The sequence below is a fragment of the Crotalus tigris genome, unplaced genomic scaffold (genome assembly GCF_016545835.1).
Source record: "Crotalus tigris isolate CLP2741 ecotype Arizona unplaced genomic scaffold, ASM1654583v1 scf7180000019068.10715455, whole genome shotgun sequence".
Lineage (NCBI taxonomy): Eukaryota > Metazoa > Chordata > Lepidosauria > Squamata > Viperidae > Crotalus > Crotalus tigris.
This window is the reverse complement of record NW_024097358.1, coordinates 4,290,314-4,317,865: the sequence shown is the minus strand read 5'-3', so window position 1 is coordinate 4,317,865 and position 27,552 is coordinate 4,290,314. Positions and strand designations below refer to the sequence as shown.

The 27,552-nt window shown below is 45.4% G+C and overlaps 2 protein-coding genes across 10 annotated transcripts in view; one reads left to right on the top strand and one right to left on the bottom strand.

Moving 5' to 3' along the window:
- Window positions 1–27,552, top strand: part of ADAMTSL3 (ADAMTS like 3) — a 168,222-nt gene that overhangs the window by 1,754 nt on the left and 138,916 nt on the right. For 3 of the 7 annotated variants that reach the window (XR_005558603.1, XM_039358891.1, XM_039358898.1), the window contains exon 1: window positions 17,731–17,849. The exons of 1 other annotated variant lie outside the window; for it this stretch is intronic. Coding sequence is in view for 2 of the 6 variants with exons in the window: in XM_039358891.1 (XP_039214825.1) it covers window positions 17,731–17,849 (119 nt within the window). In the remaining 4 variants the exon portion in view is untranslated. Of the gene's footprint in view, window positions 1–17,730; window positions 17,850–21,567; window positions 21,747–23,916; window positions 24,282–27,552 lie in introns of those variants that run through there. 3 more of the 7 variants (XM_039358897.1, XM_039358896.1, XM_039358893.1) reach the window with 3 other exon arrangements.
- On the bottom strand, window positions 353–17,273 carry LOC120315115 (lamin-L(III)-like). 3 transcript variants are annotated; one of them, XM_039358900.1, is made up of 11 exons: window positions 16,877–17,273; window positions 13,601–13,757; window positions 11,534–11,659; window positions 9,771–9,941; window positions 9,031–9,135; window positions 7,527–7,768; window positions 6,134–6,383; window positions 4,258–4,365; window positions 3,977–4,087; window positions 2,839–2,937; window positions 353–1,427 (listed from the first exon to the last, which is right to left on the bottom strand). In XM_039358900.1, the coding sequence occupies exons 1-11, from the start codon at window positions 17,245–17,247 to the stop codon at window positions 1,395–1,397; spliced, it is 1,773 nt and encodes a 590-aa protein (XP_039214834.1). In that variant the 5' UTR covers window positions 17,248–17,273; the 3' UTR covers window positions 353–1,394. The 3 variants fall into 3 exon arrangements, with proteins under 3 accessions (XP_039214834.1, XP_039214835.1, XP_039214833.1); XM_039358901.1 differs by having other exon boundaries at window positions 353–1,424; XM_039358899.1 differs by lacking the exon at window positions 353–1,427 and having other exon boundaries at window positions 2,649–2,937.

The following is a 27,552-nucleotide window of genomic DNA, read 5'->3' as shown; positions in this document are numbered from 1 at the left end:
TAGTTATCAGCTTAGTTATTACGGCAAGTCTGGTATCGCTCCTATGGTATAAAAGATTCTTTAATCCTCTTTTTTTCGTACCATTTCTGATCTGTTTTCCACCTATCCATTTAAGTCTCAAAAATCCAACTTTTTTTGCTCAAGCTAACCAGCACTGCTACAGAGGAGTATGCTGCTGAGATCAAATCTTGCTAAAACCAACTATATAATATATAGCTAAGGATAAAACTAAACTCGTTCCTCTTCCAAAATGCACAGTAAGATATTCATTTTCAAAGCATCACAACTTGCTATTGCATTGGATGAAACAAGGCTCTTGAAACAAAACAGTAACTTGTTTAACACCGTAGTGTTGTTTTCAACAATCCAAATGACTTTTATTCCAGTATGTCTTACAGCAGTAAACTTTTTTTTTCTAAAGCCCATAAGCAAAGCGACCAGCCTTCCTAATTATTATAGAAAGGAGCTATTTCAGATTTCAGGGGAATTTCATTTAACAATTGATAGTTTTTTCCCCCTTTTCTCCCAAACTATGGAAGCTACTAGCTGCTAATCAAGTTATTACAGCTAAGTCCCAATTTTATTAAGTAGTTTCTCATAAATGGAGATGTGAGCTATGCGAGTTTAAAAATATAATAAAGTAAAAATTTGTCAAGACAGTGGACCACGTTTGGAGAATGTTTCACCCTCTTGAAATAACACACGGACAAAATAAGATTTAAGCCTGCCAAATACTGTACAGAGTTTGTTTTAAACTCCACCGTAAAGAGCCATCAGCAGAAAGGAAATATCTTTAATAGAAAGCAAGTGTTTACCGGATTTGTGCTTTTAATAAGGCCTACACACAACTAGAAGTACCTAAACAGCAAGTACAACAAACTGTTTAGATCTGCTAAAATATCAGAAACCTGCCACCATTAATAATTTAACCATTTCTAAAAGTGTCTATTGAAGAAAATACAACTGAAAGGAATCCTTCCAGAAAAATATATCTATTGTGTTCAAGAACCCTATCCTACACTGAAGCCGATAGGAACAGAAGCATTCTTTGGCCATTAATTAATACAAGAGTCCTAAATAGTTCTGAATTTTAGGTTACACTAAAATGAGGTTCTTACTTGTTCCCAGCTGGCCACAAAATGGAAAGTCCCTTAAGGCTCATTGAGGCAACTCCGAGATAGTCATAATCAAGATGGTTGCATCTGCCTTAATAATGCAGATCCTTACATATAAGTCTTTCACCAGTTGGCCATTAGGAGTCACAAGCCATCTTGTCCTTGAAGTCAAGAAGAGCGTAGGAAAGTTAGAGCATCAACTCTCAGGGCCAAGTCAAACATCTCTGAAGCAAATTTTCAGTTCAGTTCAAGCTTCTCAAGTAAGGCATCAACTTCTGGTTACATTATGGGACAGATGTGAGTCTGATTCTGCTGCAGGAAGAAACGGACAGTTTAGGTTTGATGATCTCCAGCTTGGAGGGTTGTTACGCATTTGCACAATTATTTCAGTACACAGTACACAGTTTACAACTCAGCAATACTGGGAGGAAAAGATAATCCTCATCTCTTCGGTAAGTTTGCAAGATTCCTAAAAAAAACCCATAGCTGCTTTTTTTTCTTTTTTTAATCTGAGTATGTCAAGGAGGCGAGAAGAACATTACTATTTTTTTTATTAAATTGGTATGCCACTCTGATGAGGTGACTGGCTGGTTTACAAACCATAAGAAGAAGATAAATGGGAAATTTAAAAATTTAAAACTATGCAAAAGAACCTAGAACTAGATGAGAGGAAATCTTCTTACTCTTATCTTCGCAGAGTAAGTTACCTCTTACTCTCAACCACCTCCAGCAATGAGTAACCTGCTTGAGACCCCAAGACAACTGGGAAAAATTGGGTTAGTCTTTTAATGCCTTTCAGAAGGCCAAAAGGAAAGGGACAGTTCTCATTTCTGGTGGTAGAGCATTCCAAAAAAAGTCAGGTCCACAACAGAAAAGACTTCTCTTTGACCCCACCTGCCGGAATTCTGTAGCAGGCCTCTTCCGCTAGCATGAATGAGGCAGTCTGGCCCCATTGGGGTGACTAATGTGTCTATTACTGCACTTTTGGAAACTTCTCCACCCCAATATGAGCCAGCAATGTGCAGCAGCAGCCAAAAAAGCTAATACAGTCCTGGGTTGCATAAACAGAGGCATAGAATCAAGATCACACGAAGTATTAGTACCACTTTATAAAGCCCTAGTGAGGCCACACCTGGAACACTGCAGCCAACTTTGGTCATCATTCTACAAAAAAGATGCTGAGACCTTGGAAAAAGTTCAGAGAAGAGCAACTAAGATGATCCAAGGCCTGGAGACTAAAACATATGAAGAACGGCTGCAGGACTTGGGTTTGGCTAGTCTAAAGAAAAGAAGAAATAGGGGAGACATGATAGCAGTGTTTCAGTATTTGACAGGGTGCCACAAAGAAGAGGGCATCAAATTATTCTCCAAAGCACCAGAGGGCAGGACAAGAAACAATGGTTGGAAACTGACCAAGGAGAGAAGCAACCTGGAATTAAGGAGAAAGTTCCTAACAGTGAGAATAATTAACCAGTGGGACCGCTTGCCTCCAGAAATCGTGGGTGTTCCATCACTGGAGGTTTTTAGGAAGAGACTGGACAGTCACTTGTCTGAGATAGTATAGGTTCTTCTACTTGAGCAGGGGGCTGGACTAGAAGACCTCCAAGGTCCCTTCCAGCTCTATTCTAAACTGGCATTTGAAGAAAATACATCCCCATCAACCAAACGAGAACCCAAGGATGCAGTTCTCATTGTCAACATGTAGATGTTCAGTTAAACGCACCTGGCAATGAATTTGTTTCTTGGTTTCTTCTGTAGCCTCTTCCATTTCTCCATCACCTTCTCCTCTTTCCAGATACATGATCATACCTTCAGCAGTTTCCTGAAAGTAAGAAGATGTTGATTAACTTTTTTTAAAATTTATTTTTGTGCCTACAAGTTACGTCTTTGCTTCTGACAACTGCCTGGATAAACCCATACGGTTTTCTTTGCAACAGTTTTGTGTTCTTCTTAGGCTGAGAGTGAGTGACTGACCCAAATGTCTAAGCTGAAGACCAGAACTTGTGGTCTTCTGGTTTCTAGGCTGGTGCCTTTAAGCCAGAGGTCTTCAAACTTGGCTCTTTTATGACTTGTGGATTTCAATTCCCAGAATTCCTCAGCCAACATGCCTGGCTGAGGAATTCTGGGACTTGAAGTCCACAAGTCGTAAAAGGGCCAAGTTTGAAGACCCCTGCCCTATACCATTTCAGACAAATGGTATAGGGACAAACTCTTACATGAGTTACACTTGAAAAATACTTAACAGTTTAAATTTCATTCACCCCATTTTTTAAAGAAGACGTGATTGTAATTTTTGGATGTCATGGTTAAGAGGAGTAGAAGCACCTGGATTCGGGACCCACATGGGTATAAGTCCACATTGGGCATATTAAGACATCTTTTCACTCTCTCCATAAAGCCTCTGCTCTCGTCTCTGTATTTCTGCAGTAAAACCTTATTTGGAACATCCAAACGTAGAACACATTCTTTCTCCCGAGTGACAGTCTAAATTATGGGAGGCCTGGAAAAGCTTCCTTTCGATTGTGATTGTCACATTGGTTTCGTTTGCCCTCTTTTTGCTCTCAGAAGTGCTGAGATGCCCAGTGGGAGAGTAGAAGGAGCAGATGACCCATCATTTCCCTTCACTTACTAGATAACACAAGAGATTTGCTGAAGACTCTTGACAGGGGTCTTCAAACTTAGTTCTTTTATGACTTGTGGACTTCAACTCCTAGAATTCCTCAACCAGGCATTGCCTGCCAGAGGAAATCTGGGAGTTGAAGTCCACAAGTCATGACGGCCAAATTTGAAGACACCAGCTTTAAGCCATTAAACTGGCTTTCTGAGTAATAATAATTAGGTGAAGTCAAGTTGGTACTTACATTCCCATCACCATCAAGAAGGACAATACCAATGTTCTGTTCAAGTAACTTTTGGGATTCCCAAATTAGGGTGCTAGGAGTTGGGTTTAAACCCGTACTTTTTCCCCAAACCTGGAAAGAAATAATGGTACATAAGTTAACTACTATTATAAATGGTTTATGACGGATGTGAAAGCAAACATGCATAGTTCTTTTAGCAGGCTTACGAAGAGCAGCAAAATAAAGCCATTTAGTTCCCCCCCCCACAAGAAAGTAAGAGGAGTATTAGAATTGATACTCACAGTTACTACTTGACCAGCCTGAAGAATGAATTGAGCAGGAAATTTGTACATAGTGTCAGATTCATTTCTATGCTGCTTTCTAACCATCCATCCACCTAGTAGTTGATCCTGTAACCAAAGTTGCATTTAAGAAACAATTGACCTTAAAGCCCTGGTGAAAAAAAATTAATTTCTTTTGCCAAAGAATCCTAGAGAGTAGGTAAACATTTTGGGACACGTGTTCAAACTCATTTATTGATAGCAGTCTCATTTTTTATATTTCTATTTACCTTTTCCTCCAGAAGCTTAAGGCAGTAGCCTCGTCCAGATTTCCCCACCGTACAGACTTGTTGGTAAATTGAATTACGAGATAGTAACAGGTCTAAAATTGCCCAGTGAGCTTCTGCAGTTGAGAATGGCCTTGGTTTCTCCAGCCCTAATCTAATGGCTCGGGGATCTTCAAATCTGGCTGGCTCAGGAATTCTGGGAGTTGAAGTCCACAAGTCATAAAAGGGCCAAGTTTGAAGACCCCTGCAATAGCTTAAGCTTTCTCTTACATTTGACTTTCATTTCTGCCCTTATGTATCTATCCTCTTTGCAATCAATGACTCTTCATTCCAACAAAGCCACTTTAGAAGGGGCCTGGGAGAAATAGGATGTAGAGCCTCCCCTTTGTATTTTTAACCACTTCATGTCTAAGGGTGGCTCAATGGTTAAAGTGCGACATTGCAGGCGAACTCTGCCCACAGCCAGAAGTTTGATCCTGATGCGGCTGGAGGTTGACTCAGCCTTCCATCCTTCCAAGGTCGGTAAAATGAGGATCCAGATTGTTGGGGGTCAATAGGCTGACTCTGTAGACTGCTCTGAGAAGGCTGTAAAGCACTATGGAGTGATATATATATATATAAGTCTTAGGTGCTACTTCTATTGCTGTTGCTAAGGGTTCCGGGACTATGATCCCATCCCAGACTTGAACAATTATGAAGGAAACAAGTCAAGTCGTTATTTTCTTTCCAAACAAAGAAACTTTAGGTAGCCCTTGACTTCATCATAACCAGAACCAGAATTTCCACTGCTGAGCAAGTCAGCTGTTAAATGAGTTGCACTTTGATTTTACAGCCTTTTCTGCCATTATTAACCGAGTCACGTGGTTACGTGAATCTGGCTTCCCCCTTTGACTCTGCATTCCGGAAGCCAGCTTGGAAAGGTCACAAATGATGATCAGGTGACCCTGGGATACTGCAACCCTCATCAATGCATGCTAGTTGCCAAGTGCTCAAATTTTGATCACATGACCATGGCGATTCTGGGATAGTTCTAAGTGCAAGGACCGGTCTTAGGTCCCTTTTTTTTTTCAGTGCCGTTATAATTTTGGAACAGTCAATAAATGAATGTAAGTTGGACCCTAAGAAAGGCTGAGCGCCAAAGAATTGAGGCCTTTGAACTCTGGTGCTGGAGAAGACTCCTGCGAGTCCCCTGGACTGCAAGGCGATCAAACCGGTCAGTCCTAGAAGAGATCAACCCTGACTGCTCTTTAGAAGGCCAGATCCTGAAGTTGAAACTCAAATACTTTGGCCACCTAATGAGAAGGAAGGACTCACTGGAGAAGGGCCTAATGCTGGGAAAGATGGAGGGCAAGAGAAGAAGGGGACGACAGAGAATGAGGTGGCTGGATGGAGTCACTGAAGCAGGAGGCATGAGCTTCAATGGACTCCAGAAGATGGTAGAGGACAGGAAGACCTGGAGGAACGCTGTCCATGGGGCCACGATGAGTCGGGCACGACTTTGCAACTAACAACAACAAAGTTGAGGGGACTACCTGTGTTCCCGGAGTAACTTTTCCCAGAAGCAAAGAAACCTCCAGGTGTTTGAACATGTAGAGACAAATGGTTTTTACCTGATCGGAATTGTTTTTAATTTTGATGAATTTCCCTTCCATATCGATGTCCTCTATGGAGATGCTTCTTGAGGAGGAAGCTCGCTGGAGCACTTTGAAGCTCAGGCTGTGATCCTGTTTCTGGGCCAAGGCATGTTTGCGTTTCCTTCCTTGCGAGAAGAGGCGGTGGGTGTGACTTACGGTGGTCCAGCTCCCACCACGTCTCCTCTCCGATCCCCCACTTTCGGAGGAGACTTTGGAGAGGTTCAAACTAGCAAAGAAACACACACAAAAAAAGTCTACAGAGATTCTCAGTCATCCAGGTCACAGGTACCCCAAAGATGCTTCTTCACGCGGCAACTGGACTTTCTTGTTTTTCTTTGAAGATGTTTCACTTCTCATCCAAGAAGCTTCTTCAGGTCTGGCTGGATGGTGGGGAATGTCTTCAAAGAAAAATAAGGAAGTCTAGTTGCCTCGTGAAAAAGCATCTTTGGGACACAAAAAAAAATGCCAACCTTGGGGGGGGGGGAGAAAAAAGACAACTGGATTAAGAGAATATAGCTTGAATCAGTGTAGAAACCTAATGGTCAATCAAAGGAGTAGGCAACGGGCTGTTCTGGAATTAAATTTGGCCCCCACATGCTATCCATGTACAGATAGTCCTCAACTTACAAAATTTTACTTAGTTACAAGGGCACTGAAAAAAAGTGATTTACGGCCATTTTTCACACTGTTGCAGCATCCCTGCTGTCACGTGATCAAAATTCAGACGCTTAGCAACTGACTCAGATTTATGACGGGTGCAGTGTCCCAGGGTCACGTGATTCACTTTTTACAACCTTCTGACAAGCAAAGTCAATGGATTCCCTTAACAACCATATTGCTAACTTAACAACTGCAGGGATTCACTTAAACCACTGTGGCAAGGGAGGCAAAGCTCACTTGACCAATGTTTCACTTAGCAACAGAAACTTTGCGCTCAGTTGTGGCCGTTAAGTCGAGGACTATCTGTACCAGATTGTTTTCAACCCCGTGGAATCATGTTAGGCAAAGAGTCCCCTTCTCTTCACAATATAAACAGATTTTGAAGAACAATCTGTTCCTTCAGCATCACCTTCCTGCTAGCCATTTGCCTGCATTTCTGCCTTGGAACATGCACACAGCACATGACCGGTTGAGGAATTCTGGGTCTTGACGTCCCCAAGTCTTAAAATTGTCAATTTTGGAGACCTATCTCATTCATAAGGCTGCTTAAAACGTTACTTCTCTGCTGCTCACTGAGGTGAATGAGCAGAAGAATCCGAATTCTCTTAAACAGGAGTTGGTGATGGATGGAGGTGAAACTGGTTGACCTCCAGCTCTTGGTCAATTAAAAAAAAAAGCCTACTTATTGAGGGGAGATTTCCAAGCTTACCGTTTTTCTTCTCCCTCTAGCAACATCCTATAGGCACTGATCTCAAGGTCCAGGGCCAGCTTCACGTTCAACAGATGCTCATATTCCTCCAGCTGAGACTGCATCTGCTGGTGCATTTGCGCCATCTCCGTATTTTTTTCAGCTAGGCATCTTTTGGAAAAGTCACGTTCACCATCCATCGCCTTCTGCAGTTCGTTTATCTTAGTCGCCTGCTCTTTTATCCTGGCTTCCAATTCAGCATTCTTGGGTTTTACAGAAATGTTTTAAGGTTAGGCACATCAGGCTTGAGTGAGAGAGCCAAGGAGAGACTCATTCTAAGAGCAGACCGCTCTTTTAGAAGACCCAACAGACCCAAAATCAAAGCTGAAACATTCATGTTGGCTTTTGCTGATTCGATAGGTTTAGCTGTTATAGAAATGTAAGTCAAGACCTACCCATACTAGACAACAGTTTATTTAGTGACCATTTGAAGTTACAAGAGCGCTGAAAAAAATGACTTATGACCATGAAGGTCGCACAACAAAGTCAATGGGGAAGCCAGGTTCACCTAACACAGAGATGTCACACTCCATTTCATTGAGGGCCGCATCAGCATTGTGGTTGCCCTTGGGGGGGCTGGGTGGGTGCGGCCAGGGTGGGTGCAGCCTACTGGATGGGCATGGGTGGAGTGGGTGTGGCCTACTGGGTGGGCATGGCCAGCTCTACATCGTTGGCGTCAAGGGTGCCTGTGAGGGCCTGGGCAGGAGTGGGACAGATCTGGGGGTCTCTGGCAGAAGGGGGTGGGACCGGGGCAAGCGTCAAGGCATGGTCCATTTCTTCATTCCTCACAAAAGGTGACACCTCCCCAGCATGCACCCAGGGGGCGGGGCCAACGCGACAGGGGCTGGTTCCTCGCTGTTTCCAGATGGCCTTGTGGAGCTAAGACCGAATGTGTTTTAGCATAGATGGCCACCACAAAATTGTACATTGGCTCCCGGCCAGCATGGGCCGGGACCAAGGCAGCGGGGGACGTTCCCTCACTGTTTCCAGGATGGCTTCATGAGCCGCATTTGGCCCCCGGGCCTTGTGTTTGACATGTCTGACCTAACAACTGTCTAACTTAACATCTGTGGTGATTCACTTAACAACTGTAGCAAGAAAGGTTGTAAAATGGAACAAAGCTCACTTAGCAACTGTCTCACTTAGCAATAGAAATTGTGGTTGTAAAACGAGGGCTATCTATATATATATTCTTATCTAAAAGTAAAACGTGGACAGTTTATGTCGCTACCTTATTCTGCTACATCAAAAGGAATCAATGCTTTTTTTCTTTACGCTGCACCTTTTTCTCTTCCCCCTTTCCTCCCTTATTTTTCCCTTCTTTTTCTTTTTCTTTTTCTTTGCACTTCTGTATTTTATATTTTGATAAACTAATAAAATGTTCTTCCTAATGGAAGACCTAAGAGGCATCTTGCTCACTCTTGCGTATGCCTAGTTTGCTCTGGTTGTTTTTTGTTTAGTTTACCTGTGATTTGAGATGATCAACCTTCAGTTTCATTTTTTTTAATTCCTCTTGAACAGAAATAGCAAAACCCTGCTTCTCTTTGGCATAAACGAGTGCATTTTCTACCTGCAAAAATAGTATTGGTTAATAATAATGTTCACTGGAGCACATTCCTACCTACAAACAGGAATATAACTATTTCTAATCTTCAGAATGCACGTTTACCGTTTACAAACTTCCATATATTTGTAAATAAAGGCATGGGGTTTTTTTTCTTCGTGTTTTCATCCAAATGACACCCCAAAATTATCCCAAGGGACATTTTGAATTCAGGATTCCCCCAAACTTTTCAACTTGGTATGCCTCCTTGTCACTGTTCAGTGGCTTGAGGTTCATCTCAATCTTATAGAATGCTCTCCTGTATAAACTGTTGACCTCCAAATCTGTTTCTCCATTCATCCATCCCCAAATCATCCCCTTCAATGTTCCGTAGCTGAACTATGGATTTAATTACTAGACTCAAATCAACTAACCAGCTTCTGACTCCTTTAGATTAATAATGAAGAACCTATGGCCTTTAGAAGTTGCTGATTTTCTGCATTGTGGTGATGCTTTGAGTTTTTAGAGTTATAGATTTCTTGTCATTGGCTCCTCAGAAAGAAAGTGGCCCATAGAAATATAAGCTTTAAGTAGACAGCAGAACTTTCTCCCCCCCCCCCCCATTCCCTTAATTAAGAGAAAAATCTTCCCATTTAACTCACTCTGGCCTGGAAATTTCGTTCCACCTGATCTTTGTACTCGTTGATTTGCAATTCATGCTCTTTTCTCAGCTCTTGGAGAGAAATCAGTAGTTTAGCTTCAGATTCCTGCTGATGGCCAGATACTACCTCTTGAATCCTGCTCTCATATAATCGCTTCTTGTTCTTGAGTTCCTAAAGAAATTGTGTGGCAGAGAAAGAACTTTGTTAACCCTTCAATAAAGGTTTTAATCCAACAGACAACACTGGATTCCCCTCCCGTCCCCTCCCGTTCCTAACACAACACCATTCCAAAGTAGCACACAGTAGAATTTTCAATTCCACAAAGTCTCACAGGTGCTTTTTCGAAAGGCAACTTTGGGACTTGGTTTTTTCTTGAAGACATCTCGCTTCTCATCCAAGAAGCTTCTTCGGTTCGGTGGAAGATGGGATTTAATATTCCTGGTCGTTAGTACTCTTTCAGAGAATCGTTGAGGCCAACTCAAGAGGTTTATCTATGCCCTCTGGATTATCTAAATAGTGCAAATTGGGTGTGGAACCTTCTTGGAACTGCTGAGAGGACTGTGTTGTAGACTAGTGGTCCTCTTTGTCCAGAGTGTATACTTTGCTGTCTTCAAAAGTCCACATTCTGGACAGAGAGGACCGCTGGTATGAAAGAGGAGTCAACGAGGCCATCAGCATTAAGATTCAAGAGCTCTCTCTCAACGGGGGGGGGGGAAGGGGGATACGACATCACCTATCTCCTGTCTACCACACAGTCTTTTCAGCAGTTCCAAGAAGTTTCCACACCCATTTGCACTATTCAGGTGACCCGGAGGGCTCAGATAAACCTCCGAGTGGCCTCAGTGACTTGGAAAGAATGGTAACAACCAGATGACTACAAGAAATATAAATCCATCCGTCCACCACCATTCAGTCAGAACTGAAGAAGCTTCTTGGATGAGATGTGAAATGTTTTCGAGGGAAAAAAACAAGAAAAGTCCAATTGCCTTTTGAAAAGCACCTTTGGGACAACCATGGCTTGGATGACTGAGCATCTCCATGTAGACAGTCCCTCCCACTTTACAATGCCTTGCTAAGGCCACACTTGGAATACTGCATCCAGTTTTGGTCACCACGATGTAAAAAAGATGTTGAGACTCTAGAAAGAGTACAGAGAAGAGCAACAAAGATGATTAGGGGACAGGAGGCTAAAACATATAAGGAACAGCTGCTGGAATTGGGTATGTCTAGTTTAACGAAGAGAAGGACGAGGGGGGACATGATAACAGTGTTCCAATATCTCAGGGGCTGCCATAAAGAAGAGGGAGTCAAGCTATTCTCCAAAGCGCCTGAAGGCAGGACAAGACGCAACGGATGGAAACTAACCAAGGAGAGAAGCAACCTAGAACTAAGGAGAAACTTCCTGACAGTTAGAACAATTAACCAGCGGAACAACCTGCCTCCAGAAGCTGTGAATGTGCCAACACTGGAAGTTTTTAAGAAGAGACTGGACGGCCATTTGTCTGAAATGATATAGGGTTTCCTGCCTGAGCAGGGGGTTGGACCAGATGATCTCCAAGGTCCCTTCCAACTTTATTATTATTATTATGCTTATAACCTGGTCAAACTTTTGCCCTGATGGCCAGAAAAATCTATCACAAAAGTTATTTTTCCATTTCAATTGGGAAGAGCGCAGGGGAGATGACGCCCCGTCAAATTATTTGTACAAGTTCTGAAGCTGTAACGGAATAGATCAAGTTGGCATTTTAGACCGACGTACATACATTTTCATGGAAGCTCTTCAGAAATGCCTTTTGATCTTGGAGCGTTTTCACTTGATTTTCCAAGTCTGCACTTTTCAGCTTCTCATTTTGAAGTTCATTCCTGGAACTTTTCAGCAGCTCCTTAAGCTAGAAAAGAATAATAATAATAATAAAAATATTCACTATACTCAAAGAAGCATTTGCACTCTTTAAGTTACCCTAAAGGTTAGAGTTAGGATTTTAGCTAAGATTGAGTGTGAAGTTACTCTCATCACCTGTCTGTCAAGATCCACCTACTACTATAGCCTAAAGGTAAATGATCTGAAGTCGGTCTATTCCAGCAGATCATTTTAGGACGGAAAACAGCAGGCAGGCTTTTGTTATTCTTACTAATTGTAGATAAAACAAACATGCGTTGCCGTGTTTGTCAGCATGTAGTACTGATTAGGTTCACACCCTAAAATATGTAATGTAGTTTATTTTGGCTTGGTGTACTGTGCGGTTCTAGCCAACGATGTGTTATCAGGACATTATTCCATCAACCCAACCAGAACTGGTAATGTCATAAGCTATGGAGTACAAGCAACTTAATTAAGACATTGGCCTCAACAGAGATTCCTGTTCTAGCATGGATGAGATAGCTGACATCTTCTCATAAGTCTCTGAGATAATGAGTACACTCCATTCAAGGGGAGCGCTTAGGAAAGCAAATAAAGCTTACTTTTTTGAATGAGATCGGTTTTTTTTTTAAACTTTTGGTGCCATCAAAGTGTGCACAATTGTGGACCTCTATTTATGGGAAGGGATTTGACTGATGGCTGGGTATCTTTTTAAAGTTGAAAGTCCATTCAAGGTCAAATGGTAGGATTGTGAATACCCCTCCCCAATTATTATAGAAAAGTGTATGTGGACTTCACTCACAAAGGAAATCAAACCCAAATTCTAAATTTAATAGTCTGCTGATTTCCAGCTTAATTGAAATCATTCATGAACTTAATTCATAAGATAACTCTCTTCCTCTCCCCCCCCCCACATATAAAGGCACATGTTGTTGTTAGTTGCGAAGTCATGTCCGACCCATTGCGACCCCATGGACAACATTCCTCCAGGCCTTCCTGTCCTCTACCATCTTCTGGAGTCCATTTAAGCTCACGCCTACTGCTTCAGTGACTCCATCCAGCCACCTCATTCTCCGTCGTCCCATTCTTCTATTGCCCTCCATCTTTCCCAGCATCAGGCTCTTCTCCAGTGAGTCCTTCCTTCTCATTAGGTGGCCAAAGTATTTGAGTTTCAATTTTAGGATCTGGCCTTCTAAAGAGCAGTCAGGGTTGATCTCCTCTTGGACTGACCAGTTTGAATGCCTTGCAATCCAAGGGACTCGCAGGACTCTTCTCCAGCACCATAGTTCAAAGGCTTCAATTCTTTGGCGCTCAGCCTTTCTTATGGTCCAACTTCCACAGCCATACATTGCAACTGGGAAAACCATGGCCTGGACTATACGTACCTTTATAAATGCACATACATACATGCATATATAGGAAGTTCTCAACTTACAACCATGCATTTAGTGATCGTTCAAAGTTACACCACCACTGAAAAAAGTGATTTGTGACCGTTTTTCACACTTTATGACTGTTGCAGCCATCTCCAGGGTCACGTGATCAAAATTCAGATGCTTGGCAACCGAGTCGTATTTACGACGGTTGCAGTGTCCCAGGATTGTGGGATCACCACCTTTTGCGAACTTCAGATGAGCAAAGTCAATGGGGAAGCCAGATTTCACTTCGCAACCGTGTTACTAACTTAGCAACTGCCGTGATTCCCTTGACAAGCGTGGCAAGGGCGGTTGTAAAATGGGGGGAAAACACACTTAACAACTGTCTCGCTTTGCAGTGGGAATTTTTGAGCTCAATTGTGGTCGTACATCAAGGACTTACCTATACTGTGGGATCCAGAATCCCCCCATTCCGAGATGACAGCATAGCAAAATAAAACCCAAAGCAATATAAATATGCAGTACAGATAATAAAGACCAGCCCCCCCAATTTTAACCGGACAGTTGGGATTTCTCGTGAACAACCCCCTTACAGAGGTCGTCTTATCCTTGGATTCTTGAAGCTCTTTCTCTAAACTCTGCAGCGTCTGTGCCGCTGTTGCCAGTTCAGCCTCTCTGCAGGTTAGCCGGGCATCCAGATCCTTCGCTCGCGCAATTGCTAAGCTTAATTCATTTTCTTTTTCAGCGTTCCTGCAAACAAAGTGAGATGAATCAGAAGATGGCTTGGCATTTTAAGATACGTTCTTTAAAACAGCTTCAAGATAAAAGAGCCCCAATCTTGGTTTTGGAATTCTAGCTTATCACTTGTTTGGGTAGCACACTAAACCCTAAAGTTTGTGCACTGTTTATTTTGCTTGCCCCACGAATCCACTCCACGAGTTACGTTTAGGACGGGTAGGCAACCTTGGCTCTTTTATGACTCGTGGACTTCAACTCCCAGAATCCCTGAGCCAGCATGGCTCAGCTTGGAAACCTCTCCCTTTCCCCTCAGCATGGCTGGCTCAGGAATTCTGGGAGTTGAAGTCCACGAGTCATAAAAGAGCCAAGGTTGCCTACCCCTGGTTTAGGAGATTGTGTGAATTGGCCCTCTGTACTTATTCCACAAACCACAACTTAGCATAATACAAAGTCCAGCCTCTAAATGACTGAACATAAACTCCCTGAAGAAAATCAAGGCAGAGAGTTCCAATTTGACCAAGTTATATTTCACAAATCTATAAAAGAAATTTCAGTAGTATTGTCTATGACACACTGAACAATATGCTAATCAACCCCACAGTATCCTGTGATTGTACCATAAAAAAACCAGTTCCAATAACCAAGGTTAAATTAACCAGGATTGTACATTATGTGAGGCCAGCCACTATGTTCACTCTCAGAACCACAGGGATGACAAACTGGGCTGCTACTGCGTTGGGTAGGACAAATGCTAAATCAGCATTTGTGTCCATGGCAACTGCCTCCTCAGCAGAGAATCTTCAAAGGATAACTGGAAAAGAAAACTGAAGAATTTTGGCCCTCAGGGGCCACTATCCTTCAGCCAGCCAGCCAGAATATGCTTTCTGTTAAGCTAGGGCAGGGGTCTTCAAACTTGGCCCTTTTATGACTTGTGGACTTCAACTCCCAGAATTCCTCAACCAGCATGCTTGGCTGAGAAATTCTGGGAGTTGAAGTCCACAAGTCATAAAACGGCCAAGTTTGAAGACCCCTGAGCTAGTCAATCAGTAGAGGCATCGGCAGTGCTATTTGTATTTTATTGATAGCATTTCCAGCAGTTTTTAATAGCCCAGGATGATATATTGCAGTAATGTCAGGTGCAAACAACTGGATCCACCCATGTAGAGCTCAAGCTATTTTATTGTATTTTGTCTATAATACAGGAATCTCCCTAGACCAGGGGTAAGCAACCTTGGATGTTGAAGTCCACGAGTCATAAAAGAGCCAAGGTTGCCTACCGCTGCCCTAGACTGCTTGCCTTCTCTTGGGAACAGATAGGTAAGGTTTTATGAATCTTAGGAGGTTCAATCCAGGATCTCTTGTGGCTGTGCAATATTCAAGGCTTATCCCATCAACTTGAGTCCTCTTCCCAGCCTGCCTGTTGAGTGTTTTCCAACAAGCAAGCTGTCATGGGAACCCAGGCACTGTGGTTTTTAAACATGGTTTATGTGCTTAAGAGTGTCACAATTGTTTTAATAAACCATGGCCTGGTACAATGAAAAAGCAGCTCATCAACTTGATCCAGCCTAGATTTATTGAGTAAATTGCCAAAGGGTTCCCCCCCCCACCTCCAGATCCAGATTTTCCCTGCAGATGTCAGGAATTGAATCTAAGATGCCCTTATTATTGGCTCACGATCCATTTTTGATAAGAAAGCAACAAATATAATGGGATAATCTAGTCCTACCCTGATAGGTTAGTTGCTACGCACAATGGCTACATTCACACAATATTCTACGGCATGGAATATTAAATTAGCATTGATTAGATTCAAACCCACTAAAATTCTGGTGTGCAGATCATCATGGCTAGCCAGAAAACCCCATTCTGGTTTGGTGGGGCATTGCTTCTTTAAGAATGGGTTGTCATCAGATGGGATGGATAGCTGTTGATTTAGGTGTCCTTGAAACGGTAATTTTGAGAGAGGGATGGAAGGAGGTCAACTGAAGAGCATAGAATTGTAGAGCCTGCAGTCAATGCTGGACTTGTTAGTGTCTCCATGTTCAGGGACACAATACCTACAAATACTATGCTTCTGAGTGACAAGGAACCTTCAGGGCAGGGGTCTTCAAACTTGGCCCTTTTATGACTTGTGGACTTCAACTCCCAGAATTCCTCAGCCAGGCATGGTGGCTGAGGAATTCTGGGAGTTGAAGTCCACAAGTCATAAAAGGGCTAAGTTTGAAGACCCCTGCTTCAGGGTCTATCCTTATTTTCAAGATTGCCATTTGGGGGGGGGGAAGCTATTTTGCTAATATTTACCAACTCACAATGAAGTTATATCTGTTTTAAACAACATCGCAATTTGAAAACATTTCCCATTTATCTGTCCACAATTCTCCAGTACGGAGAGAGATTATTTTGTATATCCCAAATTGGCAAACCAGAAGCTGTAATTGCATTTGCCCGATTAAACAGCTAATGAGATAATCCTGAAATGCCTAATTCAAAAAAGGAATGATTTGAGTTTTGTTGCCAGGATTCAAAGCATATGCAAAGAAATTCAACCCAGGTATTTGCTTTGAATATTTATGTTACAAATACAAAAAACCTTCAGCCAGTTTTTATGCCTACTGGTAGATTGTGTCACTAAGCTGTATCTCACTCCTAGCAACCATGCACATTTTTCTCATGTGCCACTAAGGTGGGTCTTACTCCTAGCAGCCACGTATATTTTTCTCCTACACGTTCCTTCAAGCTAAGGAAGGCCTAGAACCCACAGCTACCTGGTTTCCACGCCAGCGCCTTAAGCCATCAAACAGGCTCTCATCCAAGTTATCCACTAGCCCTAGGGTGAAAATGAAGCAAAGGGTTTAGCATGTTGTGTGAACACGGCTTCCTTCCATTCTCTCTCTCCCCACTCCCCACCCCTTTTGTGGGTGTCGCTGCCGACCACCCCATTCTGCTAAAATGGGACCTGCGGCTTACAACGGAACTTGCTTTTTCGCACAACAAGGCCGGGCCAAGGACGCGTGGTGGTGGTGGGGATGAGCAACCGGGCCCCAACCTTGAGGCGTTTCACTTCTCCGGGAACCGCTTTGCCGTGGGAACCCCGGCCGTTGGAAAGCGCTTTTCCCCGGCGCCGGACTGACCTGGCCAGGAGCTGCCGCTGCTGTTCGCGCAGCGAGTCTGCCGCCGCTTGCAAGGCCGCCTCTTGCAACGCCCGCTGCTCCAACGCCCGGCGCGCCTTGGCCAGTTCCCTGTCGTAGCTGGTGCGCAGGGCGTTCAGGTCGCGGCTGCTGTCCTCCTCGCAGCGGCCCAGGCGGAGGTGCAGCGCCGCTTTGGCCGACTCCAAGGCCCGCACGCGCTGGATGTAGGCGGCCAGGCGGTCGTTCAGCAGCCGCAGCTGCTCCCTCTCCCGCAGGGGTCTCCGCAGGTTCTGGCTGCTGACCAAGGGGCTCAACTGGAGGTCAAGTTCCAGCCCGCTGTCCGTCTCCTGCGTGGAAACTCTGGCCGCGGCCATCGGGGCCGAAGACCCGAGCAGGAGATCCTACCGGTGATGCGGACTTGCGCAAAGCCGCCCTGCGCGCAGCAACGCACAGGCCCTTTTAAGGGGCCAGCGGCCGCGCCGGGAAGACGATGCGCCCCCGGACCTGGAGCTGGAGGACGGCCGAGGGGCATCTTTCGGACGGCCCTGCCAAAGGGCGCGTGGAAAGCCCCGGCCAAGCGGGGCCAAGCGCCCTGGGCGTTCCACTGGGGGCTCTGGAGGCTGGGTGCGCAACCGGCGCGCAAAAAGGAGGACGCGGAGAGGCGCCTTCGGTTGCCAAGACGCGGGCGCGCCTGGTCATTCATTTAAAAAAAAAAAACCCAAAGAAAAAGATGCTGGCACGAAAATGGAAGGCAGGAACTGTAAAAGGAGGAGGATGCAGGCAGAGAGTCCAGAATGGAACTGATGGGCTGGGACAATGGCTTGCTGGAGTACCCAAAGTGACTAACTTCCGGTGAAATGGCTGAAAATCCCAGAAAGGGGGAGAACCCAGTTGAGGAAGGAAGAGAACTGAGTTGGAGCGATGCGCAGGTGGTTCTCGACTTAGGACAATTGGGACCAAAATTTCCATGGATGAGGTAAGTGGCTGTTCAAAGAGAGTTGCGCCGGATTTTATGGTCTTTTTTTGTTGCCGTGGTTAAGTAAATCAGGGCAATTGTTAAGCGGATCATGTAGTCACTAAGCAAATCCAGCTTCCCCATTGACTGCTTGTTGGAAGCTGGTTGGGAACGTCACAAATAGCAATTGCATGACCCTGGGATGCTGCAACTGTTGTAAATACATTTGCGAAGTCGTGTCCAACCCATTGCGACCCCATGGACAATGTTCCTCCAGGCCTTCCTGTCCTCTACCATCTTCTGGAGTCCATTTAAGCTCATGCCTACTGCCTCAGTGACTCCATCCAGCCACCTCATTCTCTGTCGTCCCTTTCTTCTATTGCCCTCCATCTTTCCCAGCAGCAGGCTCTTCTCCAGTGAGTCCTTCCTTCTCATTAGGTGGCCAAAGTACTTGAGTTTCAACTTCAGAATCTGGCCTTCTAAAGAGAAGTCAGGGTTGATCTCCTCTAGGACTGACCGGTTGGATCGCCTTGCAGTCCAGGGGACTCGCAGGAGTCTTCTCCAGCACCAGAGTTCAAAGGCCTCAATTCTTTGGTGCTCAGCCTTTCTTATGGTCCAACTTTCACCTCCATACATTGAGTTTCAACTTCAGGATTTGGCCTTCTCAAGAGCAGTCAGGGTTGGTCTCCTCTGGTTGCCAAATGCCCAATTTTTTATGATATGACCATGGGGATTCTGGGACAGTCGTAAAGTGTGAGGACGGTTGCAAGTCATCTTTTTCAGTGCCGCTGTAGCTCCCAACAGTCACTAAATGAATGATTGTGAGTCAGGACTGCCTGTGTTTTCCAGCTTGCCCGATGAATAGAGTACTATAGGCTTCCAGGGAAAGGGGAAAAAAAAAAAAATCAGGGTTAATAAATTCAGCTGAGCAAGCATTCCGCTTGGCTTGTAAGAAGGCAAGTTCGCCAGTGCAGGGCCTTTGGAATAGCAATAAGTTGGAAAATGAAAGTTGCTATCAGCATCTTTGTGCAGCAGTCTTAAAGACACAACTGGGTGGTATCCCTTCCTTTGTCTTGCCCAATAACTTCCTGTCCCTTGCAAAAAAAGCACAAAAATGGCCACCAGTGTTAGCTTTTAAAGACCAGCTGCCTTCTTTTTCTTTTAAATTTAACCTTCGGGAAGGCAGAACATAATTGGGCTTTTATCCCCTATTATTTTCAGTGGCCTGGCAGGCATTTTGCACCTGCTGCCTTCAAAGGCTGGGCTTTGCTCTGCGTGGGCATCTCCCTTGTCCTGGCCACTGCGCTGCACAGCCTCAGGACTTAATCATTAAACTGGCTCCTAAAAAGCCGGATTTACAGCTGGCCAGGAGTGGGTGGGTAGAGCAGGCACTCTAGGTTGATGCATCGTGGCTCTGTATGGCTTTTTTGTTTTTTAGCTCTTGATGCCAGAGGGAGCAACAGTGACAGCTGCAGCTGCTAATAACCGTGCTTTGAAAAAATCAGTGGGGCAGTTTTAAGAGACATGCAGTAATCTTGGAACTTCTTCTCAGATATTGAAAATTGTTTCCTTCCTTGGAAATTAAGCTCTCTTCAGTTGGAGGAAAAGCATCCCAGATCCCAGCCTTTAGTGACTGGTCAAAACAAAACAAAACAAAACAAAAAACACTGGGATGAACACATACTAAAGCTATGGTTTTATCTAACTGGTTTTTGCAACATGCCCCCTACATAATCCAGTTAGCGGGCTTTTAGTTAATCACTGATTAGGGCTGGCAGATTGGGCTGCAAACATCCAGATGATCACTTGAGGGCAGCAGTGAGAATTGTTGATATCTGGGCTACCATCTACAGGCCAAGTAGGAATTTTGCAGCTGTGTAGTGCAGATATTGAAAAGTTACAATGGGGGTTTCATGCGTCCCGAGATCAATGACATACTTATCATGGTTTACCCTAATGTGGATTAATACGATCTTTTCCTTTGCATGCCTTATGAAACCATTCCTTCAATGGTCTGGGTCCATCCAACACACCCTGGCTTGTGTGTATGTTTAATATTTGGCTATCTTGTGGTTTAGTACAGGGGTCCCAACCCCCGGTCCATGGACTGGTACTGGGCTGTGGCATGCCAGCAACCGGTCCACACAAACAAGCAAAGCCCCATTCGTGGGATGCAGGCAGCACACAAAACCATGCACTCTCCGGTCCATGGAAAAACCTTTCTCCATGGCAATGGTCCCTGGTGCCCAAAAGGTTGGGGGCCTCTGGTTTAGTGTGTTATAGAAGTTCTAGTAAGTTTGATTTCAATGTTTAATTTAATTGTTCATGTGTGCCAGTGTGCTCACAGTAAAAAAAAAAGACAATAAAGGTTATCTTATCTATCTTACCTTAATTTTACAATGCCTTGCTAAGGCCACACTTGGAATGCTACATCCAGTTTTGATCACACGATGTAAAAAAGATGCTGAGACTCTAGAAAGAGTACAGAGAAGAGCAACAAAGATGATTAGGGGACTGGAGGCTAAAACATATAAGGAACGACTGCTGGAATTGGGTGTGACAAAGAGAAGGACGAGGGGGGACATGATAACAGCCTTCCAGTATCTCAGGGGCTGCCACAAAGAAGAGGGAGTCAAGCTATTATCCAAAGCCCCTGAAGGCAGGACAAGAAGCAAACTAACCAAAGAGAGAAGCAACCTAGAGCTAAGGAGAAACTTCCTGACAGTCAGAACAATTAACCAGTGGAACAACCTGCCTCTAGAAGCGGTGAATGCTTCAACGCTGGAAGTTTTTAAAGAAGAGACTGGACAGCCATTTTTCTGAAATGGTATAGGGTTTCCTGCCTGAGCAGGGGGTTGGACTAGATGACCTCCAAGGTCCCTTCCAACTTTATTATTATTATTATTATTATTATTATTATGGATCATCGCACAGTCAGCCAGATGTTCAGACTGGATTTGGCATTTTGTCTGCCTATCGAGTCCTTACCCAGGACCTGGGATAGGCAGATGTGGATGTTTTATTATTATTATTATTATTATTATTATTATTATTATTATTATTATTATTATTATTATTATTATTATTATTATTATTATTATTGTTATTGTTGTTGTTGTTGTTGTTGTTGTTGTTGTTGTTGTTGTTGTTATTGTTATTGTTATTATTTTATTGAAAAGTGGCAGTTCCTCCATACAAAAAAGCTGGGAGTGGGGTTTGCTCCCTTCTAGCACCGAGGATGTAACCTAGTTCGGGTAACGAAACGTCTGCAAGAAAACAACCAAACTCAGGGAACACCCAGGACCCTCTCATTTCAACCCCCGAGCTTCAAATATTCTCTTTCGTGGGTAGCCGCTGTTGTTGCACCTCCTCCGCTCGCGGTGACCTAGTCCTTCCACCAGGAGGCGCTCCTCCTCCAACGATAGCCGGCTTGCAATCCGGAGCCAGCTTAAAACTGCCTCGGCGCTTGGTTGGATTTTGTGGTTTCGCGATGCGTATTTTAAGCCTTTGGCGGCGGCGATGGGCTAATTAGATATTGTCGCGGTTGGCTGATCTCGGGGCCGCGCCACGCTTTCTTTGGCCCCTTCCAGAGAGAGAGAGAGAGAGAGAAAGAGAGAGGGAGGGAGGGGGAGAGAGAGAGAGAGAGAGAGAGAGAGAGAGAGAGAGAGAGAGAGAGAGAGAGCGCTACTGGCAAAGGGGCCACTTCCCTCCCTCCCAGGTGGAATTGAGGCTAGGAAAGCAAAGTTTAGAAACTGGGAAGGAGTCTAAGCGCCTTCGGCTAAGCGGAGCTTGTGCCCGGAGATTTGTGAGCACGCGTGGCGGCTGGCTGGCTGGCTGGCAACTGGTCCTTTTCCGTGGGATTTTCTTGGATGCAAAAACGGTGGTTTTTCTTACAGAGGCGCCCCTCCCGGGAAACAGGTAAGACGGGGGTGGTGGTCGTGATGGTACGGTCGTTTGGACCGTTCCTCTGTTTTCTGCAATAAACATCAAACAGCAGAAGGTACAAGTGGCCCGGGGCTGCTGGGGGCTGTGATCCGGCGGCCTCGCTCACGGAACTGAGGCTGGCCACCGGAGTGCATGGACTGGCTTTAAGTCCCCAGAGGAAAAACGGGACTAATGCTGTGTAGACAAGGAAATACATCTGGTCAGAAAGCGCCGTCTTGGGGATTAGCAGTTGCCCCCTGCCCGCCCGTGATATTGCCTAAGTTATTCCAATTTTATTTTTTATTCCTGGAAACTTTCGAGAGAGGCAGGGTGCGTTCACACGTGAGGGTTTTTATTCAGTCTTTTTTTTTTTTTAATTGAACGTGTCAAACGTGTCGGTGTCGCTCTCTGTATCTCTTCATCCTTTGAAATCCGCGAGATGTAAGTTAGAAAGCAGAACGGTTTCACTGGGTCAGATTCCCCCAGGTGAGCAAAAGGTGGATCCAACTCAAAGGCTCAGGAGGTGTGACGTCAATGCGTTGGAAATGTCCGCCACCCAAAAGGGATACACTCAGTCGTGTGTGTGCTGGATTGGATGCAAAAGGGCCTTTGGAGCCAGTATGTGAATGAACTGGGCCGAAAACCCTGAGCTGTTAAAGACAAAACTCTCCATATTAGACAAGCGCCTGGATTCCCACATGCAAATTAGCACTTCTTATTGAATCCTTCCTTCCTTCCCTCCCTCCCTCTCCTTCCTTCCCTCCTTCCTTTCCCTTCCCTTCTCTTCCCCTTCCCTTCCTTCTTTCCTTTCCTCTTTCTTTCTTTCTTTCTTTCTTTCTTTCTTTCTTTCTTTCTTTCTTTCTTTCTTTCTTTCTTTCTTTCTTTCTTTCTTTCTTTCCATAACTCTGCCCACTGCCAGCAGTTTGATCCTGACTGGCTCAAGGTTGACTCAGCCTTCCATCCTTCCAAGGTCAGTAAAATGAGGACCCAGATTGTTGGGGGTAAATATGCTGACTCTGTAAACCTCTTAGAGAGGGCTGTGAAGCGGTATATAAGTCCTAAGTGCTATTGCCCTCCCTCCCTCCCTTTCTTCCTTCCTTCCTTCTCACTCGCCTTCGCCTCGGAGGGAGGACGTAAGGCTGAGAAATTGAGAGCTTTCTCAGCTCCTGCGTTGTGTCCTTGCCGTATGAACACAGTTGAGACTACAATTGATGTTGCTAAGATAGAAAACTCGTTAAGGGATTTTTTGGGGTCCCATTTTATGACGTTTCTTCCCACATTTGTGAAGGGCATCACTGTGTTTGTTAAATCAGTAACAGGGTTGTTAAGTGAATCCCCGTGGCCTTGGCTCGTCAGAAGGTGGCAAAAGGTGGTCACGTGACCCTGGAGCACTGCCACGGTCACAAGTAGGAGGAATCGGTTGTCAAACCCTCCAGAGGAAAATCACGTGACCAATGGGGATGCTACAACGGTCATAAGTGTGAAAAAGGGTCACAAGTCACTTTTTTTTGCAGCGCCGTTGTCGCTTTGAACGGTCACTAAACGAGGACTACCTGTAGCCTCTGAGCAGGCAGAGTGTGCCATTAGTTTGAGAGACCGCGACGTTCATCCATGGCTGACTGAGCCACGAAACCCCAGCGGTCTCAAGCGGGGGCGGACGCTCTGCGTGGGTAACAGCGCCAGAACCGGGGGGGGGGGCTACTTTTCTTTCCCTCTGCCCACAGGCCCGCGCTTAACCCTCACTAACGGAGGCCAGCATGGCTGAATTAACTCGGCTGGGCTCCAGGCTGGGCTGCTGCAACCCTCTGGGGATCCTCCTCCCCTCGCCCCCTCTTCTTCGCCCCCTTTCATGCCATCCCAGTCAACCGGTCAGCCCCCCCCACACACATTGGGATTCGCGTCGCGCGAAATCGGCGCGGGGCTCCCGAGGCGGCTTCTGGGCTAAAAAGGCACCCAGGGGCGCGTTAAGCGGAATCCACCCACCCCCACCCCACCCTACCCCTCTTTCCCACGTTCCCGGGAGCCGACGCGTGTAAGCCACCCCTTCCTGCATTCCCAAGCAAGCCGCGGGTCACCGCTGGCTCCAACCGCGGATTCCAGGGCGGGAAGGCTGCTGGCGGGGCGTGGGAGGAGGAGGAGGAGGAGGAGAGTGGCTCGCGCGCGCTCGGTGGCTCGGGTTTCCACGCGTCCTCGGGCGCGCCAGCTTGCCTGCCCCGGCTCGAGCGCGCAGCTCCCCCGAGAGGCCCGGGCGGAGGGGGGCGCTCGAGAGCCGCCCTCCCGGTGGCCGGGCTTCCCAGGACCTCGGCTGGGCGGTGGTTTGTAGCCAGGCAGGCAGGCAGGCAGGCGGGCGAGCGAGCGAACCCTTAACCGTCCCGCCTGCTCCGCTGGAAGGGCGGGCACTTGTTCGCCTGCCAGCTCCGTTCTGCAAGCCCGCGGCGACGTCCCAGGACTGCTTCGGACCGTCTGCGGACCGGGGGTCCCCTCCTGTCCCGCTGAGGAGGCGCCGAAGGAGAGGAACCGCCGGACGAGGTGGGCGAAGGGGGCGGTGGCGGGCAGGGACGGGGCGCAGCTCTTCTTTTCGCTCGCTTTCGCTTTGGGGAGGGGGGGAGGGGTGGACGCCACCCCCCCCCCGGGAGGCTCTTTTGCCTCCTTCAGTGTGGTAGTGAAGTAGCCTCTGGGCATGTGGAGAGGGCCATTAGCTCGAGGTCTGAGGAAGGAGCTGGGTGGGGTAGGGGCGGGGAAGAACCAGGCTCGCCTTTTCACTTAGCCAGGGAACCCCATTGGGTGACCTGGCCTGGTTTTAAGAGTCTTATTAATCCTTGGTTTAGATTTGCCCAGAGCCATGAGTTGCTGGCTAGCCAGCCAGCTGCATTTCAGTCTAAAAAGTTGGAGAAAATCACCCTAAACTCACCTGTTTCACGAGGTTGTTATGTCCATAAATCGAGGAAGGGGAGGCAGAGCTAGCGCCTTGAACCCCTGGAACACAGCAGGTTGTGCATATAGCTGAATAACTGCAGGTTGCAAAAATAAACAAACAAACAAACAAAAAGAAAACGACAACCGGTCAAAATATACTTAGCAAAAAGTCTTCCAAACTATTCACAGCTGAGATCATCATCCATTACACTAAATTGTAAGGTGGATTGCTAGCGTGTTGTGTGAACTTAACAGTTGCAGGTTGCAAACCACGGATTGTGGCTTTGTGGTAAGGCGGCTGAGGCAGCAGGAGCTTAATGCGGTGGTGTTGCGCGCAGCCACACTCCCACTAGTCTGCCTGCCATTCTACATTATGTAACGTACATCACAGGCATTTTTGCATCCGATCCCATTTCAAAGGCAGTGGGATGACCTTTGTTGGCTTAATCCCTGCTGTGACACAGACACTTTGTATGGAAGAAATGCAAGGGAATGAAGTTCCAGTGGCATTGCAGACTCAAATTTTACTTGGCCCCAATTTCCAAACCCTTATTTGGGAAATCTAATCAATTTTGTAGCACTACTTAGAAAAACATACATGTGTAAGTATCTCAGTGCAGGAACAGTTTTTGTTTTATTTTTTTAAGTCTGAAAGTGGGATTCTTACAGTGTGGCGGTTGACCAAACCAGATTGGCAGAGATAAACTTGGCAGTGTCTTTAATCAAATCTAATTCACATATTTTTCGACTTAAAGTTTCCTTAAAGTGATTTCTCTGGACTTATTTGGTGTACTTACTTTGCACAAGGTGGCATACGTGGGCTATGTTTCCACACCATACACATATTAATCGGTATTCTGTGTTGGCATTTGTACTGTTCAGATTAACTGTTTCTGGATTTGCAAAAAGTGCCGAGGGATAAACTAAATATAGGAGCTGTACTTAAAACCTGCCAAGCCATGAATAAAAAAAAAGCCAAAATTGAAATTAAATAAGCACAGCCTGTGGTACACAGGTAGGTTTTTAACCGATCTGGTTAAGTGCATTGAGTAAACTCAACCACACAGCCACAAACTACATTGGTTGGATTAAATGTGCAATCAACCAATCAATTTTGTGTTTGCATAAATCCAATCATTGTCGGCCTTTTGAGGTAAGCCAGGACAGGAAAAGGACATGATGAGAACTTCTGGAACTTTACTTTTATAGGGCATAATAACAATCTTGAAAACCCAACAGATCTTTCTTGCGGCATCTTCTTCTTCCCAAGACAGACAAGTTGGGTCAATTTTGAGTTTCTTCCTCAACCTCCTCCCCCTGCTTTCTTTATAGACTGAGGAGATGTTTTTGTATCAGCTGCTGCATGCTTTCTTCAAGATTATCACTGTTGTCCTCCTACGATGAGGATAGTCTCCTTTTTGCTCTTCACAACAAACTTGTGAGACAGCTTGAGCGAACCACTGGCTTCCATATTCAAGGAAGGATTTAATACCATGTCTGACGGGCTTTGATCTAAAACTAGCCACTCTGATGCCTTTGATTTATTTATGCATTTTTTCTTTGGGGGATTTAAACTGTGTGGACAGAAGATATTTTGGAAGAAGGCTTTATCTGCAGGGAAAGTATTAAATCTCATAAAAAGGAGGACTAGGAAAATAGCTACCCTGTTAAGCCCTTATGGCTTGATCTTGGTTACTTGATGTTGTTGATATTGGTGGCGGGGGCTTTCTTTCCAAGTTGAGCTTCAATCTGCTTGAACATCGTCGAGCTGAGAAACTAAACAGGGATGGGCCTAGTTTAAATTTGGATAAGAGAAGTATTTCCAGAGCTGTAGATTGAACGGGGAAAGTGAACAACAATCCTGAGCAAGGCCATAGCAAACTACTTTCATATTCTTTTTAAGAGAACTCTGTAAATATGTCTTGAATTTTTTTTGGAGGGGGTGAGGGCTATGTTTGATATGGGCAGTACTCCGAATGGTAAATATTTGAGGTAAGCCTCCATGTACAGATAGTCCTCAGCTTACGACCCCATGTGAGCCCAAAATTTCTGTTGCTAAGGGAGACAAGTTGTTAAGTCAGTTTTGCCCCATTTTGCAACCTTTGAAGCGAATCTCTGCAGTTATTAAATTAATAACGACGTGGTGAAGTGGCTTCTCCACTGACCTGGCCAGAAGGTCGCAAAAGGGGATCACATGACCCCCTTGGACACTGCGACTGTCGTAAATACGGACCAGTTGCCAAGCGTCCGAATGTTGATCACGTGACCACGGGGAGGCTGCAACGTCCGTAGGTGTGAAAAACGGATCACCAGTCGCCTTTTTCGGTGCCGTTGTTAAGTTGGAACAGTTGTAAGTCAAGGGCTACCTGCACGTCTTCTAAATCAGTGGTTCTTAACCTTTTTGAACGAATCGCCCCCTTGAGCCAATGAGGAAGTGGTCATCGCCCCCCTCCCCCAACATAGCCTCTCAATCACACCATAGAAAATAATTCTTCAATTGATGCAAACATTTTTTTTTGTTTTCTTTAAAATTGTCATATCGATGCAAATAAGTTATTTCCAGTCTTTTCCCCATATCTCCCATATTCTGACCAATGGCGCGCCACTGTATGGGTAGAGGCTGCTGTGCAACGCGCATGAAGATAAGCGATGCATCTTCACATATGTACGGCGTTCTGTACTGAAGCTAGCTGGAGGAACATTTGAAAACACAATTCAATCCACTAATAGCGAGCGATCTGATGTTTTTGTACGACAGATAGGCAGCCATTCACTGTACGAAAAAGTCTCAAAAGTGTCCCCAAAACTTCTCGCTCCATCGCCCCCATATCGCCCCCTTTTCGTTCCATCGCCCCCCTGAAAAATGAAATCGCCCCCTGGGGGG